This window comes from Trichogramma pretiosum, unplaced genomic scaffold, assembly GCF_000599845.2.
Source record: "Trichogramma pretiosum strain Unisexual culture from Peru unplaced genomic scaffold, Tpre_2.0 scaffold21, whole genome shotgun sequence".
NCBI lineage: Eukaryota > Metazoa > Arthropoda > Insecta > Hymenoptera > Trichogrammatidae > Trichogramma > Trichogramma pretiosum.
Window position 1 is genome coordinate 37,756 of NW_019640940.1, and position 18,549 is coordinate 56,304.

Here is an 18,549-nt window from a genome sequence, read left to right on the forward strand (position 1 = left end):
AAACCTTTTTCCTTCTCTCTCTCTCCTCTGCACACTGCGTTGTGTACTCGTTATACCTCTGCGCTCGGCCGCGACTGCCTTATATCGTCCCCTCCTCTCTTCTCTCTATACAAGTGTGTATGTATGTATGGGTACGGGCCCCTCTCACCTGCACCAGTTTCGTTATGATTGTTATTATTGCGTACGGCGAGTCCGCCGCTGGCTCGTGCTGCACCGAGCGCAGCGAATTGTGTGTAGCGTATATATAGATACCAGGTGGTTTTTTTTTGCCCGCTCGCACTTCTGGGTCTTTCGGAGTCTCGCGGATGTAGCGCGATATATCGAGTGTGTATCGTGTGTGTATGAGTGTGCCTCGACTGTTTTACCGCCTGAGTTGAAGGAGGCTATATTATATTTGTGGCAGAAATGCTCAATATTTTGTTATTCGTTTTTGGCGAGTGAAAAATGTTTCTTGGACGTCAATTCTTTAAAGAATCATTAAAACTAGAATTATCTGAACTTTTCCCTATCTACTGTGGTTTGACTTATAATTATTATACAATTATTTTCACTTTTCCACTTGCAGATTTACGGATAAAAAGGTACTCGCCATCTAGTGGTGAAGGCTGAAAGTGGTTGAAAACTCGTCTGAATTTTTTAAAACGATTAAATTATCATTTTTAGATCATTTATTTCAAATACTTTCAACGCAATTGTCGAAAACAAGCTTATTTAACGTTCATGTACTTTAAAAACATTTTAAATGGTCATTTTTTGTTCACCAGTACATCATCGACATGCATTTCTACGAGGGATATTGTACGTGCATAGGCCACAGGGATTACAAACAGTAAACTCTTTACATCGACAAATTTTTTTTTCTTTTTTATTGATATGTCACAACAATTAGCATGCAAAGGTTACAATGATTTTTCATGACTTATATACATAACATAGAATCTTGTATTATATATAATTGTATGCATTTATTTTTATGCTTTCTATAACATTGCTCGTGTTCTATTCAGCTCGTGAACGTGTGCAATTCTCAAGTACTTCGCTTCTCTACTATCCTACATCGATAAAATACGACGCCATATGATATTCGACGATATCCGCGCGCGATAGCTTGAGAATCAAACATTTGACAGCTGCACCGCTCTCGGCGTCAAATACTTCATATAGCTTTCTATTACCAATTATACAATATTAGATCACAGATTGGTGATGGTTTTGCTTCATCGAGTTTTATTCATTTTTTTTTTTTTAAATTTTAAACCATTAATTATACGTACAAAAAACGTCAAAGGTATTTTTAGAAATCTAAACATTTCATGTTTTTTTTATGCTTATATTTTTATTCATTCAAATGAATTTTAACTGTTATACTTTTTGTTCAACTCAACAACATTGTATAAAAAATTTTTCATTGCGCGCGGAAGCGACGTTTACAAAATCATTACTTTTTGTGGTATTCAAATCTAATTTATTCCTTTTTCTTTAGTTTTATAAAAATAATCAAAACCTCGCCGTTAATTATTTGAGTAAAGCAACAAGTATGAAATAACAGACGAACAAGTCCAAAAGTCAATATTCGGAATTTTGTCCACACATCTTCATTTTCATCTAATTTACAGTAATAGATTAATTAACAGTTAATTATTATGTGAGTGTTTTTATTTATCATAGATCTTTTATTTCATTCGGTTTTTTAAAAACGAGAAAATTTAAAGATTAAAACCCTCAGCTTTGCTCGCAAAGCCTCACGCTTCAAGTTGTTTTAGTAAAAAAATACGCAATCATTCAAAATATACTTGCTCGAACGCATTATTTTCTCGGGGGGGGGACTCGACATGATTATCAACAAAAAAATTCAACAATACAAATTTCTTGTTTATTCGCTATTTATTGTTACGCACGTGGCTTTTATTTTTTGTTTATTTTATGGTATGTATAGTCACATAGCTCGTTTCGTATAAATACATCAAGTATTATAACTGTCTAGATTTTTTTCTTATAAGATACTTTTTTATTTCAGTAATTCTCAGTGTACTATAATATAATATTTTTTTTATTTTCGTGAACGAGTATCACTATACTTTAAAAAAACTGCAATTTATCAGCCACTGATAATTCTTATTTTATTTTACACTTTATATGATCTCAAAAATAACTATATATCAACGATCATTCGATTTTTAATCGAATTATACAATAGCACATTATTATTAAACAATTGATTCGAGATGAAATATTTTCATACAGAATAGTAAAATCATTGACATTTCCCATAATTGGCATCGGCGTCGTTTCGAACGACCGAGAAGTTATAAAAATATTTTAAAAACGATTCTTTTCTCGTAATACAATGAAAAAAAAACCATTAAGATAGTCAATAAAAACCAGTTCAAGATTTTTTTTGTTAATGGTAAAGTGGATTTTTACCAATTACAAAAAGAACGCCTATTACAAAATATTTTATATTTTAATCTATGTGTATAGAGGAATTATTCGATGAGAATCATTCGATTATTCACTGATAGGTTCCATAAAATCGATAGATAACTACATTAGCAAAGGGTAAAAATTTATATCGCTGAGTTCATTGTATAGAGCGTCGTTTCGTCGCTGATCGAATCGAACGACCGTACGTATAGCGTATTAACTAGAAAAAGGCAAAATGTTGCTTCACGAAATTATAGGCCATAGTTTGGAAGAAGATAGAGTACAGAAGATACACAGCTTCCTTTCGATCCTTTTCTTTACTCCTTCGTTATAAAATCAAGCTATACGAGCGAGCCCTATATCGTAAGAGGAACATATTGCATATTTTCCTCTTTCGCAATATACTTACAGACAAAGAGCGTGTACGTTTTTTGAGGGAGGGAAAAAGAGTAGTTTTCTTCATTGATTGTCTCGATTTGAAACGCAATTCGAATGTTATAGTCAATTTTCAGCGCGGTACAATACGAGTATAGAATATTGAGCGAGAGCTGCGTATAGTGCAAAAGCGCGTCGCTGCGTTCGACGTGACTTTTTTTTTATATATATACCCGCGAAATATTCGCGCGCACCGAAAAAAGCTTATCGGAAATTCGTGGACAGTTTGAGTGTGTATTCGAGAGAATTGCTCAGATATAATAGATAAAAGCTACGTTTACATAAATAATTAACTCGTGTTTTATTCATTTTTTTTTCTATGTTTCTTCAGATCATTATTATCGAATATATAATATAATGTATTTATATAACACTACGTTATAGACTTTAGTTTGTACAGAGCCGTAAACTCATTTAATTTCAATCACTTCGCGTTACAAATCTACAATCGCTGTACACAATAATTTAATATTACACGCACATCCTCGAAAACGATTCGTTTACACGGAGTAACCTTAACGCTTAATTGATGCGTGCCGTGGAGGAGGGCGACAGCTCTCGAGTGCAGCTCGCGTTGTGAATTATACGTCTCACATGGTCTATGACCCATTTCGAGCGTACATATGCGCGATCAAACATTACGTATCCGCTTTTGTTATAAATAATAGTGCAGTGCACGGATATCGTCGCGGACTCGACTGTGTGTGTGTGTTTCATATATTTTAAGCTCTTCACATTGCAATTCGCTTAGCTATGCAACGTTATTGTAATATTAATAACGAACCGATAACGAAAGAGTATCATAGATATATAAAAAAGTCGTAAAAAATGTCAACGCTCGAGATACATCATATCAGTCAAAACGAAATTTACAACATCATCGTCTTATCTACGTACTATAAACGTCGTACTCGCCCATATCGATCGCCGTCTCGTTACCTCCGCCGCCGCTGCTCGTCGATGGCTTCTGAATATCCTCCCGCTCCTCGACGTGCCTCTCGATGTCGACCACGACGACTGTCGTCGTTCCAGCGGTCGTCGACTCGGCCGCTGCCGACGATCCCTCGTTCCCATCGTCGTCGTCGTCGTCGTCGGGTAGATTCTCCAGCTCGGGTTCTTCCAGTAAAGCGTCCGGGTCGCAGCAGGTGTCGGAGAGCGCGCTGGCTGACAGGACCCGCTCGTCGTTGTTGTGGCTCGAGCCGCCGTCGGAGTTGGCGTCGCCACGGCTGTAGGTCTCCTCGGTGTCGAGCGAGGTCGCCGCCGTGGACGAGAAGTACTTGAGCTCGTACCTGTCCAGCGGTCGGTCCTCGATGACGACCTATATATTATATTTTTTTTCATAGACAGACGAGAGACACGCCGCACAATATAGAAAAGTCGAGGTACGCATAAACGTTTCCGTGTCGCACCCACGCGCGCGCGGGCGAAAAAAAAATAATCAAAAAGTACGCGCGAGCGAGCGAACGATGATGATATAATTATAGGCCTTACCTGCGTGTTCAGGGAATAACGGCTCGCCAGAGAGTCGCCGCGATGTCGGTCGAACGATCGCCGCCTGTTGTCATCCGAGCGCGAATGATAGAGTTTCGGATGACGTGATCGGCCTCGCTGTTGTTGTTGCTGTTGCTGTTGCTGTTGCTGCTGTTGTTGTAGCTGTTGCTGCTGCTGCAGGAGGTTCTCACCGCTGCTGGCCCGAGGAGCAGCAGCTCTGCTGCCCTGAAGCTCGTCGACCAGGTACTTGGCGCAGTCGGCCGTGAAGCGCTCGATCGAGTACTTTCTGAGCGTGGAGAGAACAAAAAGAAGAAAAAAAAACACGCCTGACATACATAAATAATATGCCACGCTGCACCCAAGTTTTTAACCAACTCTCTCTCTCGGAGCAAAGGTTGTGAACTTTTTCTCTTATACGTGCCGCAGCTGTATAGGAGCACTCAAAAGTGAGAAAGCTGCTGTATAAAGTACCGATCGTTTCTTACTTCTTTTATTTTTATCTTTACTTGCAAACTTTTTCACCTGCATAGAACTTCAACAACAAATTGTGCTTTATATACATGTATATTTTATATATACCTGTAGTCGGATCGTCGAAAGTCGGGACTGCGCCGAAATTCCAAGCTCGCCTTGCGGGAGCCCATCATCGACCTGCGGTCAGCTGCTGTAGCGCCGCTACCACCAGCCGCCAATTTATCGAGCGACATTTTGCGGAAGTTGGGCGATGAAATTTTCCGAAAGTCCTTGGGCGACGTTTTCATCGCCATCTCCTTGAGCGGCAGGTCCTGCAGTATCCTCAGGTCTATGGAATTTTTGCGCCGCGGCACGAAATCGTCGGGATACCTTATGCTGCCCAAGTTTTCTAATAAAAAACAAAGAGCCAAGTACATCGTTGAGGTATACGCGTATAGATATTATACGAGCTCTGCTGTTGATAAAATAATGCATAAATTGTTATACCGGGAAGTTTCGGCGAGTAGGACCGAATTGCCGCGGCGGTCCTTCTGGCCTCCTCAAGATCCTCGGCGTCCTCGATCTTCGTCTGTCGCGACAGCTGATGACGTCGCGCCGTGTCCGAGCGATCCTTGATCTTCAGCGTGACGGGGCCCTTGTTGGGCAGGTGCAGGTCCATCGCCATCGAGGCCTGACTGCCGTTCAGTCGCTGATGCTCCGAGTGTTCTCGACTCATCTGATACAAGATACGAAGTTTGAGGGAATAAATTTCGTAAATCATAATGCGAACTCGATAGAAATTATCAAAAAATTTTACCGGACCCGAACTAATCAGAAGTGTGTGTGTTTTTCGGCATTTTATTACCATATATAATGCTCTGTGTTAATTTATTTATGTATTAATGACCGATTAAAAGTTTCAGGAATTACTAATTAAGGTGACTCTTTACGTAAACATTTTTTCATAAAAGGTCTTGAAATTTTGGTAGTACGTTAATAAGTGATATAACTATCTCCCTGCAAAATTTCAGACTCTGATGCCATGCTAATTTTCAAGAATAAGGCCAGTGAAAATTGACTTTTTAACACGGCGTATATAGGCACACATCTACTTTTGGACCCGTCAGATTCTTTTAAACAGTTTAAGCCCGAGAGAGATTTGGCTTATACAATTATTTTAACTTCGACACTTGCAGATTAATAGATAAAGGTACTCGCCATCTAGTGGTGAAGGTTGTAAGTAATATCATGAAATAATTAAATGACCCTTGCAGGTCATTTAAAATTCGTTTAAAATGTTGTAAAATAATTGTAACGGAAAAACCATCAAAAACAAGTCAATGGTAATAATTTGCGTTAATTTTTAGTTCATTATTGAGAATTTCTACCAGGGTTACGCGTACGTGCTCTGAGAGTAACATTGATAAATAACCTGATGAGGATTGTAGCTCGGATTATCCACGGACACGGCGTGTCTCTTGAGCAGCTCGGGATTCAGCAGCGCGCAGCCCTGATGGCCGCCGAATTTCGGCGTCCTGCTGCGCGGCGACGTCTTCTTCTCGGCCGGCACGAGGCTCGGCGCGCTCGGGCTCTTCTTGATCGGACTCGCCACGCCCTTGCCCTGCAGTTCCTTCGAGAACTGGACGAACTCGGCGGTGAGCTGTTGCCTTCTATGCTGCTGTTGTTGCTGCGTGCCGCCTCCGCTACCGCCGGCGCCGCCGACGCCCGAGTCACGCAGACTCGGACTGGGGCTGCGATTCACCCGGAACAGGCCCAGCTGCTGGTCCCACTTGCTGGTCTGGCTCGAGGTGGACTTGCGGCTGCGCTGGCTCTTGGCGCCCCGAGTGAGCTGGTGGTGCTGCGTCGTCGACTGCTGATGATTGAAGCGAAAGCGCGCCGGCACGACCTTGGCTGCGCTGTCGCGCGCCTCGAAAGTCATCACGCACGCGGCCACCACGATGAAGCCTGCGGAGCAACGATAAGTGCATAATTCCTAAAGTGTACTTTTTGTCGAGCTGGGTATCGAGTTTTCGCTCGGCTGCAAATTCGATTTTCGAAACGAAGATGTATCTTTAGCAACAGCTGCAGCAGCTGCGTTATAAAAGATTCACTGCGAAGTAAAAATTTTATTTCCTCTTGTTCTACTTTTTCTCTCTCTCTCTCAGAGTGTAACGAGAGTGTATTATACGAAAGCGATCTGCCTTGTGTGTGCGTTATTTATTGCAAGCGCTCGAAACACACACACACACACAGTGCTATATATACTTATAAATTGAAATCGTGTGCTAGGCTGCTCTCGACGCGCGCGCTCAGTTTTTTTTTTTCATTTTATTAATGCTCGTGTGTAATTCGAGGCTTTCGCGTTTTTTTTTAATGAGATGCACTTGACTACTGTACTAATACATCAAAGATTGAATTTACACACAGACGGGCGGCAGAGAGAGAGTTTTTATTTCATAATCGCGGGTAACAATAAAAAAGAAATAAAAATAAATTGATTATTATGTATCCATTTTTTTATTTATACTTCACGATGTATTGCAAGAGTAAGGAGATACGAATCGATCTAAAAAAGTATATAGCTGATAAGTGCGGAGATAATGCGGCTAAAAACAAATAGAAGAATTCACGTATCTATAACGAACATAGTAGAACACCGAAAATTGTTTTTTTAGTTCAATTTTTATGCTTTCTTGTTTATAAATTTACTGTTTACAAACTAAAAATTTGATTTTTTATAATAATCTCGAGATTATGCACAGAAAATGTATGATTTTTAATGCCACGTGGTGATGTTCGTAAGTAAGGTTCGATGTCGGTAAAACAAATTTCTACTTTTAATCGTGCGTAATCGTAGATACGCAGCATCTCGTATTATTATATTTCCAGTGTCCAGGATGTATTTTAATAATTAACCATAAACAATTGACGTAAACAATTGATAAACGTTCAACGACCCTTTCGAAACAAGTGAAAAACTGAAAATTATCAACAATTATCGTGTCTCTCGAAATTATTGCTTTCGACAATTTATTTAAACAATCTAATCGGACGTTTAGATCTGACGAAGTGATCCTCAGAACTCGTTGTTTGATTAGAAGTCACCCATCATGAGCCTCCATAGCTCAGGGGTTAGAGCACTGGTCTTGTAAACCAGGGGTCGAGAGTTCAAATCTCTCTGGGGGCATTTCTTTTTTTGTACCTCCTACGGGCATTTTTTTCCAGCTCGATTATAGCGACTCTCCTATTATATACACGTATCCCGCACTCTTCGAGATTTCCGCGTCCTCGTGCGCGTATAATATAAACACTCTCGCGGCCGAGTGCGTTGTTGATTTTCATTATATAGAGAAGATAAATTCGCGCTCGCACCTGTGTTCTATCTCATTATCATCGTCATCGCCATCATCCTCATCGTGTTATATCCCGAGATTCGTCGCGCGCGCGGTTATAACTACGACGATGATGATACGCCGTCGCGCCCGTTTAAATAGTACACGCACGTGTATGACGGGCCGTCGTCGCCGCCGCCGCGCGTAAATCGATACTTGAAGGCGTCCCGGCCTACTTTCGGCTGTTCTGTGTGCTGCTGCTGCTACACGCTTTTCGCTACGCGATTTTCTCACAATAGACTCTTTGGTGCGCGCTATTGTTCTCCATCTGCGGGGGTTGTTTATCCCCTCCTCCCCCTCCCTCTCTCTTGTTTCGAGCGGACGGGTCTTTTTTTTCATGTCTAAACGCTCGCCTGATATCGGAAGCTCTTTCGCGTTTTCCGACAAGTAGGTGGGGGAGGCGGCTACGGATCTACGGTCCAGTTCATTTATTAACGTCGAGATGATCTGTCATTTTCGTTATTCGTTCACCACGTGGAAACTATATTTGACAATTTGTCAATGTACTCGGATACGTCGTCTACCTTTGAAGCCTATAGTGACCGACGAGTCATTTTAGATTACAGAAACAGATGTAACGAGAGTCGTTACTCGTTATATATCTTTTTACATGTAAAAGATATAATTAATCAATTTTCCATTTTGCGCAGTGCGAAAAGATGCCATTAATCAATTACTCGTTCACAAGTAACAAACTTGACAGTCTACGACTGCGGGTATTCTCGAAAAGTGATAAGCTAATCCTGATCAATGGTTTCTGATATTTTCACAACTCTTCGGATTGAAGTTTACTTATAGACCGCGAGACAAACCACTGATGTATGGTTATCAGTATTTTTTGAAATTTTCTATTTGAAATATGAGAAATTAAACGTCGCTCGACGAGTAGTGTCATATTTTTTATAGCCTCACCTCCGACGCCCATGACAATTGGTCCAGCGTAGCTCAAATTGTTCAGGTGAAAGCCTTTCGACTCGTTTTTCACTCTCACTGTCAAGTTGCCACGTACTTCTTGCGCCACTGACAATTGATCCGCGTAATAGCCTGGAATTAAATGAAAATCATGTTCTTTGTATTTTATGCCGTAACTGATCGGTAGAAGCTTTAAAAAAAGTTAACCGAGTCAAATTGTAGGAAACTTTTTCACTTTTCTGGAGTTTTCTAAAGTTTTTTTTTTAACTGTACTATTGAAGAATTAGAAAATCTTTCATGCAGATGGAGATTACTCAAAAATATTTCAGTATAGCTCGTTTATTATATAATTTATACTATCAGATTATTCAATGAAAGATACGCTTTATAGCATTTTTAAATTTATTACTAATAATATTATTTAATTGAATTTAATAGCAATTTCATGTCACAAAGAATTTACGATGGGTTTTTTATGATTTAAAGTAAAAGTTGGTACAAAAGTATTAAAAAAAAATTTTTTCCTTTGTGTAACCTTGCACTCTGATCCAATCATTTATTTTTCAACAATATTCACTTTGTGGTAGATATTGTACAGTGTTCTCTGACGAACTATTTGTATAAAACCAAACTATTTGTTAAATCTTGAACTATTGACCTTTTTTCAGATAACAGACTCAGAAACGAATTTTCACAACGCATCAAAATTTTTATTCAAAGAAAAATTAGAATTAACTTTATTGATATTGTATCTTTCCTGGTAAAAATGATCAAAACTGTATGACTAGTAAAAAAATTTTCTTGAGCATAAAAGGGATATTAGAATTGGACGTGTATTATAATTAGAAGTGTAAGATTTTTTTCAACTTTATGTCCATTTACAAAGGTTTGCATTAATATGTTTGCATTTTATAAGCATTTTTTGGTTATAAAACACTTACGGTAGGAACAGATATGGACTATTCCACAACAGGTGTTGTAGGCCCAAAAAATGAAGTTGAAACTAACCATTTACTCTTCAAGTACACAATGAAAAATGAAAATCCTGAAGATCACACCCCCCTAGGTCTAACCCTCATGGATCTACAGGGGCTCAAAATTGGATTTTCATGTCTTGAGGATATTCTGCTTGTTACTCTGCTTTTCTAGGGTGCATATGAAAAAATTTTTAAACCATGTTTTTTCATGTTAAATTTGATGTAGAATTCAAATCTGTACTCAGATGAGACATTCATAAGCTCAAAATCCCTTAAAATTGAAAAAATAGTGTAAAAGACCATGAAAGTCCAACTTTGAGCCCCTGTAGATCCATGAGGGTTGGGCCTAGGGGGCTGTGGTGTTCAGGATTTTCATTTTTCATTGTGTTCTTGAAGAGTAAATGGTTACTTTCAACTTCATATTTGGGCCTGCAACACCTGTTGTGGAATAGTGAAAATAGAGGTAAAATTACTAATTTTTTTCAAACCTCGCTTTGACTTATACATGAATTTTGACGTTGCCACTTGCAGATTTACAACTATAGGCACTGGCCATCTAGTGGTGAATTTTCAAAGTGGAATCATCGTATTTAAAATGGTTTAAAACTAGTCACAATTTTTTAAACCAATAAAATTGTCATGTTCAGGTCATTCAAAATAGCCCAATAATTTCAATTTAATTGTTATATAAAAATTGCCAAAAATAATTGCAAATCAATGGTAAGGTAATTTTATACATTTAAAATGGTAATTTCTTTTTCATTAGTTTTCTTAGTGAATATTGAGTATTTCTATCGGGAAATGGTAGTTATTTCAAGCATCAAATATCTTGAACGTTTGAAGAAAATTTTGGATCAAATAAAATATACAAACAGCGTCAGAACGTGGTATTCGTTCGAATCGTATTAACGTATCGTCGAAAATTGAAAATGCAAATGCGTTAAAGGCAAGAGCGCGGTAATAAATGAATGTTTAATGCCAGGCACAAAAACAGCAGCAACAACCACAATAACAAAGATAATAACAACGATCGGTGAATATATATACATACCTATCGTGGCCATGCAGGCGCCCAAAATCATGAGCAGTAATCCGATGCCGAGGGCCTTGCAGGCGTGCCACAGGCAGCGCGTCGTTACTTTACCTCTGACTACCTGTGGGGCAGGAGAGAGAGAAATTTTGCGCAATTACGCGGGGGTTTGAGCATTAGTGGCTGCAGAGATCGATGGTTCGGCAAAGGATCAATATTATTCTAATGCACCGCGAACAAATAACCGAGTGAAAAACTATGTATTTGTCCGCGGTTTTGAGTTATGTACACGTGAATGAGTAGATGTACGTCCTGAATATATGTGCACAGGAGTTTCGCGGCCCATTCGACCGTATATATCACGGGCAGTTATAACCGAATTATATCCTCGTGCACACATGTGTGGCCCGTAACTATAGAATCGCCCGTCATCTGACTGCCAAAAACAAATAGTTCGCGCGGATGCCAGGCGATCCATGCAACATCATACAAAAATTTACGAAGACATTATCGTCGAACTCACTCGCCGACGTTATATATGCCGTGGTAAAGCGAGGATAGTAGAGTTTTGATACGACCAATGCGCCTACAGAAGTTTTACTTGAAAAAATTTCCAATAAGTTATGTATAAGATGATATTTTTAACTTTAATTTTTACTTTTTTTTTACAGCTTTATTTCCGTTGGTGCGATATGCTTCAGAGAACTATAATTTTTTTTGCTCAATTGTTTCAGAACCAAACTGTTCTTCAGAGCAAAATAATTGTACGGGTGCAAACCGAGATTATCGTCGTCTCTTCAGAAAGCCGTCAAACGAGCCTTCCTCTTAAGCTCTGGACGCGACACGTCGCTTGTGGAGAGCGATTAATGCGGTCGGGGCCACGTAGTGGCCGTAATAGGAAATAGGAGAGATAAGAAAGGTAAGTAAAGAAGAAGATTGTTTATTGGATGAACAAAGTTAACTTTATTAAAGTGAACTGTCTCTCTATCCAATCAACAACCTTGAACAACTCAAGGAGTTGTAAAATCTCTGGAAGTCCGAGAGATGTATATGTGTGTATGTGTGTACAACGACAAGCGTCGAGAAACGCCAGCGTCGAATAAATTGACACGATTATTCGATGAAACAATTGCCACGACATCGACATAACGTATTGCGCGCGTGTATTACATCAACCCGCCAGAAAATATTGACGTATTCGCGCAAGGGACTCTTTCTCGCTTTTTTTTTTGAAATGATATTTTTTTAGTCACGATGAGTACGGGGTAGTAAACCCGTAAAAAATGAGTGAGAGCGATAAACAACAAACTTCGTTATTGGCCGGCGTTTTAGAGTGTCACGAGTTTAATGTGTACTGAAAGTATATTTTATAATATGAATTTATTTCAGAAAATTATTAGCAGTTTTTTGTAGAATTTTGTAGAAGTTTCACTTGCAACGACTGTTTTTACGGGATTCGTTTTGTATTGTAACCAGACAGTAGTCAAAGAGATATCATATATGATTATGAGCTTGTTGCTGATTCGATCAACAGATGGAGCATGGTTAAACTCGCAAGTGGCAAAACAAATTCCGTACGGTACATATACAAAGCTTCGTCTGATATTTTCATGATTTTTTCGATTAGTTCCATTTCTGATTGAAGTGTTCGTTAAATTATGTAGCTTTATGTTTTTTTTTTTTTTATAAATACGATCGTATACGAGCGCGCTCGTCGTATCGCTGCTACAGAATGAAGCAAAAGTAGTATCGTGCAAGCTCGTGCGTGCACGTGCATAATGTACCCGCGATCGTCGCATGGAAATAGAAGCTCGCGAAAAACAAAATGGGCAACAAAAAAAAAACGAGAAAAAAAGATTTTCAAGCGATATGCGAGCTTCGTTATACTTTTTATTGGTGCGCCCTCGTTTACATGGCGTACACGCACACACGCACACGAGTTAATTGGTACTTTAGCGTGCACGCGCGTGGAGCTGAAATGAAAATCTGCTCGCTGAGATGAATTTTCTCTTACGGGAACGATATTTTTCTCGCGATGCTTCGCTCGGCCGCTACCGTCGCCCCGACGAGCCAGCAGCACATCGAACGTCGTTTTCTCTCTCTTTCTTCCGAACGCATCTTGTTTATGCATAACCGGCCGAAATTTCAACCGCTGCGTTGTATTATAGCTGCGCTGGTGCATTTATTACCTTCGAGTTTCGTTCGTATCTTTCTCGTGCGTGAGCGTATGCGAGGAAAATCATGCTTGAAATAAATTATTAATGACTCGCCGGGCAGCTGATTAATCCGAGCTGTGAGCGCGCGAAATTCGCATTGATTTGAAAAGTCGAGCTTTTAAGCTCGCTAATACGCGGCGCGTGCAAGTACCCGTGTAATGTATGCTACGCGCGTATTATATATAGATGCAGCGGCAGCACTACTAACGGACGTAATTTGCGCCGCTCGTTAGAAATCATATATTTTTGAAAACTGACCTAGCCTGTACATATACACACATACGTAAAGCTTAATGAGATCTATCTTTAGCCTCTCTCTGCAACAATGCGAGCTCTATTTAGAAACGTTCGTTAAAATGTGTGCAAGTGCATACGATATATGACGTCAAAATCGCGCGTATACGCGGGCAGTTTGCAATAAACCAGCTCTGCCTTTTGTGAAAAAAAAATGTCAAAAGCGCTTCGGTGCTTCATGTTTGAAAATCCAGCGAAACGTTGGCAATGTTCTAGATTACCTTCCCTTGTACAAATAAAATTTTCCGAAAAACTCTCGGTTCATATGTTCGCTGGTGCGTTCGTCGACGTATAGTACACATAGTATACCTGAACATTCCAATTCGCTCCGGGCGCGTAAGTCCGTCTTTGCGTACCCTGCCATTGGAGACTGCCCTGGGGCATTCTGCGGTCCTGGATTCTGCGAACGATAAAAAACAAAAGACATTAAGTTGTAATGAATATACAAATTTTATGCACGTAATGCGTGTGTGTAGCGGGCTACAAAAAAAACGTGGTGGAGGAAGTTTAGGTGTAATAGCTGAAACTCTCTTAATTTTAGGTGTCAACGACAGCACACGACTACTTTTTCACGTCGAGCTGCCGACGCCGCCGCCGGATTGTTTGCACGGATCTCTCCGTGTGTGTACATAGGCGCTCTCTCACCGTGGACGAGTGCCAGCGCACTATTGCTCCGGCTGATACAAGGATTAAATTTTTCGCGCCGTTAGTTTCGGCAGTATTCCATTAAAAGTCATAAAAAGCTCGGGTTGTGTTCTCTCGATAGTGTTTCGTTTTTTTTTTGTTTCGCGTGCATTTTTCATGGATATTTATGGATGTTACTTTAAAATTTTTTTAATAACGAAACAAAAAAGACAATAACGAAAAAATGCTCTAGCTGTAGAAAAACACAAAGGGCATAAAAAATCCTCCGTCGCTTCACAAACTTATTTTCGTCACAACTTTATTTTCGTCACACGCGCTCGCGCGCCAAAGAATTATGCAATTATAAAGCGTACCGCACCGAAGCAAAGGATCACTTCGTTATTAACTTCGCAGTTGCGCGCCGAGTATAATATGCATCTCGCCCGCGAGCGCCGCGCGTACAAGCGCCGTAAGCCCCGTGCGTGGGTATTATCTTCGCGTTTCGTGCGCGCATCACTTCAAGGGTGTATGTATATGGCACGTACACGTTGTGTGTACCGTATACAGACGATGGAGCATCTCGTGCCGCGCTGCTTTGCAGTCGCGCAAAAGGAAACGGAGGAAAGCTCAAAAGCTCTTCTGGCATTTTCACGGTATATAATGTATATATAATATACACACACATACAGGGAGACTCGTGAAACGTGAAGAGTTACGTGTGCAGGTCGTGGTTACCGGAGGAGGAAAAAGAAGAAGATGAAGAAGTCATCAAAACCAGTCGGGTGCAGTCAGAGCTAGAATTTTAAGAGGCCACGGGGTCTTTGGGAAAAGAATACTGCAGCATGCACAGGAGGCAAGCGTCTTTTCAGCTTGCTCCGACGGAGAAAGCTCGGCAACGTATTTTACGTTGTTTCGCCTGAGAACGAGATTCCTTTTTTAAAAAAATTTTTTTCCGATTTTTAAGCGAGTAAAGTACCGTAGTAGAAATGCTCATCATTGATAATGGTCTAGTGACCAGAAAGAATGACCATTAAAAATGTTATAAGCTAGATTGTCATTAATAGGCTTTTTTTAGCGATTTTTTTTGTAACAATTGTGTTATAAATATCAGGTTTAAATGACCCAAAAACGACAATTGAACCGCTTTAATTACTTTAAATACGATAATGCTACCTCAAGTCTCTACCACTAGATGGCGAGTGGTACTTATCTTTAAATCTGCAAGTACAAAAGTGAAAATAATTGTATAATATAAAATTTTGAAAATGTCTATTCTCAGCATATTGATAACGAATTGATTTTAATTGCCGATGAATTCAATTGTTTCCCCAACGCGGAACCCGTCGACACCCGGGACTCGACGTCGTATCGGTATACGTCGCGCTGTGCAAACTCCATCTTTTTTTTTTCGAGGTCCTCGGCTGAATTTCACGCTCATCGGGACAAAAGTATCAAGACACGCGTTTATACGCCGAGAAAACGTCTTTGCTCCGTTCGCGATCGTCGCAGCTAGCAGCAATTCGCATCGATGACGTATCCGCGTACACGCGCGCAGTATGCATGTCGCGATAAGCGTACAGCAGTCGGCAGCAGAGAGATCGACGACTCGATAACCGAGATGAAAAACCACCTTGGCTGTGTGTATGTATACATCTAGAGAGCGCGAGAACTTGGGGTATGCGCGCATTGTGACAATAAAGCACTAGTACACCTACGGCACACAGACAGGCAGGCAGTAGTATATAGTGGAGCACAGCTGGATAACTTTTGTCCAACCGGGGGGGTATACAATGCCTAGAATCGTTGGCGCGTCGTGTACGTTAGTGAGCCGTAGTGCATTTCTATGGATGACAGAAGTCTTCGGTTCTCTCTCTCTTTCTCTCTCTCACTTGTTTGTTTGTATATACGTATGTATGTATCTCGACTGCAAAATTCTCTGGTTTCGCTCTTTGTGCGATCATACTGGTACTACTATTGGTACTCGGACTCGCTCATTCACGGCCCGCAGAGCTTCTGAAAGCGTATACTATATTTACGGAAGAGAGCCTCTTGATGCTATTATTGAGATTAAATCTCACTCACTGTTATATACCCTCGAATGTTCGTTTTCAGTTTGCCATGATTTTTTTCACGCCCTCTCTCTTTTACGCGCAATTTTCTCCCCCGATTGAAATTGCGAAAATTCAAAATCTCTCGACTGTATCGATGTACGCGTTGCGCACCGAGCAATCGCAATTTGCAGGCAGTATTCGATATATATAATCGGGAACGTTAACTGGCGGATAGCTATTCCCCGATGGTCGAGCGAATGTACGATATGAAGCTTTTAATGAACTCCCATTTCGAATATGCATGTATACGCAGACGGTCTTGAATGTATTTCATCCGTGTGTGTGTGTATATAAACCGCGTACTGCGAGAGCTTGCAGAAACTATCCAGCTGACCCTTGAGCGAACGAGCGAGCGAGCAAGGTACAAGGGTAAAGGTATTTCGATACGGGCGATATCGTGGTGGCGCCTTGGTAAACGACTCTCTCTCTCGACTTTCTCTCTGGTTTTTTCTTCTTTCTTTAATTAATCGCCCTTCGACCGCCGCTGTAACGGCTGTATAAAGTGTATTAATAGAAAAGTCACGTCGTCGAGCAATTTATTTTCATAAACGTCCGGTACGGACATGTATAATAAGAGAGTAAGAGAGACCATTAACGAAAAGCGACGACAGCAGTGGCCGATTGAAACGAGTTAATTCGAATAATTATATATACGTACGGGGGGAAAGCGTAAAAGGGAGATTTTCAAAGATACGCGTATACCCACGCCGATAAAATATAATTTCGATTTCGTTGCGTCCGCAGAGGGAGGATTAAAAAGGCCGAATTAAGCGAGCTTTTTGATTATTCAGTGAGCCGCGATTAAATATTACGCTCGCGCGCTCGTGCAAAATATCCGTACCGCGCGGTGCAGCTCGTCGATACATTTCAAAAATACATATTAAGTGCATTACCGTGAGCGCGCGTTTAAAGTGTATAATAAACAGAGAATTGTGTTTCACGAAGACTCGTATATACGCTATTCAAATATTTATTTTAACAATCGTCGTCGTGGCGCTTACCTTTCAAGCACGTGTTGCTGCCGCTGCTGCTATTCTCGACCGCGAGACCATCGTATTATCTGCGTGTATTATCTTGCACTTTGGTGAATCTCTTCATTGTTGTACTTTTTTTCTGTCGGAGCTTTCGCAGCCGACGACTCTCGATCAGCTACGTTTTGATTATGGCTTATGGGAGATCGGCGAAATCGAATGTGTTTACAAAACCGACGAAGGACGATTGGAAAGAGCTGATTCTAGCGATCAAACGTACTGTTCTTCTTCTTTGCCCAATGCGATTATATTTACACTCGACTCACGAATTCTGACGATTCCTCGCTCCTCACGGGTGGCACTTCATCGTCGCGTCGTCAAGAGCTACTCTTTGTTTTCAATTTTCAAGATCCCTGCGACGCGCGTTAAAACGGTAGTCGACTTTGCGTTTCTTCATGGTGCACACTTCACTATTTTCATCGGAGCTTGCGTTGCTTCGGGCTCACCTTCACCGAGTTTTTGTTATCGTTGTTGTTGTTGTTACTCGGATTTTGCCACTTACACGGCTACCATCTCACTCTCGCAGTTCGCATTGTCACAAGTGGTAGTCGTAGCAGTAAAATGATCGCAGTACACTCGATGATCTCGAGGATAGCCGAGGACAACTCGAAAGTTCCGCGCCTGGCATCGCGCGCGAATTGACTGAGAGAAAAAAAGCTCGCTCCCTTGTGCAAGCTCGTCCGCCGAGAGGCCTCGACTTTCCTACTACTCTCTGTCTCTCTCTGTCTCGTGCTTGCGACCAGCGCGATAACGACGACGTCTGCACACAACGGCGTACAACTGATTATCGCCCCGGAGTGCTCGCGTGCATTATACGACGGAGCAACAGCAGCAGCATCGAAAATCCAGGGAGTGTCTCTCGCTGCTGCTCTCACCTGTTGGTTGCGCCGAGTAGTGCGTTGTGTATACGCTGTATCTCTCGCTCGCTCGCTCGGGCCTGCTGCTGCTGCTGCTGCTGTGCTCTGACTTTTCTGCGATGTCTATCCTCTCTCTTTCTCTCTCCAGTATTCGTGTACTCGCGTCTGTATGTGTGCGCATGTTTGCATGTGCACCTCTCTTCCTATCCCGGTCACGGCGCGCGCGACTCTCTCGCGAGTCGTATCCCGGGCGCGCGCAGCCACGCACGCGCAGATCGATCTCGGCAGAGTGCTCCAGCGGT

At 41.1% G+C, this 18,549-nt stretch overlaps 1 protein-coding gene and 1 non-coding gene across 2 annotated transcripts; one reads left to right on the forward strand and one right to left on the reverse strand.

Annotated features, from left to right (window-relative positions):
- Window positions 1-818: 818 nt before the first annotated feature.
- On the reverse strand, window positions 819-18,285 carry LOC106653693. The gene is made up of 9 exons (XM_023457891.1): window positions 17,361-18,285; window positions 13,934-14,024; window positions 11,136-11,238; window positions 9,108-9,239; window positions 6,236-6,768; window positions 5,311-5,539; window positions 4,930-5,212; window positions 4,351-4,636; window positions 819-4,177 (listed from the first exon to the last, which is right to left on the reverse strand). The coding sequence occupies exons 2-9, from the start codon at window positions 14,006-14,008 to the stop codon at window positions 3,749-3,751; spliced, it is 2,070 nt and encodes a 689-aa protein (XP_023313659.1). The 5' UTR covers window positions 14,009-14,024; window positions 17,361-18,285; the 3' UTR covers window positions 819-3,748.
- On the forward strand, window positions 7,918-7,990 carry Trnat-ugu. The gene has a single exon. It is a non-coding gene; the product is annotated as a tRNA-Thr (tRNA).
- Window positions 18,286-18,549: the final 264 nt, after the last annotated feature.

What these genes read in the sequence shown, in the direction of transcription:
- LOC106653693 (XM_023457891.1), bottom strand. Translation starts at nt 14,008, where the DNA reads ATGCCCCAGGGCAGTCTCCAATGGCAGGGTACGCAAAGACGGACTTAC. An exon ending in AATTGTCATGGGCGTCGGAG is followed by an intron (nt 6,769 to 9,107) that starts GTGAGGCTATAA and finishes GTTGCTCCGCAG; the next exon opens with GCTTCATCGTGGTGGCCGCG. An exon ending in GTTATTCCCTGAACACGCAG is followed by an intron (nt 4,178 to 4,350) that starts GTAAGGCCTATA and finishes TATAATATATAG; the next exon opens with GTCGTCATCGAGGACCGACC.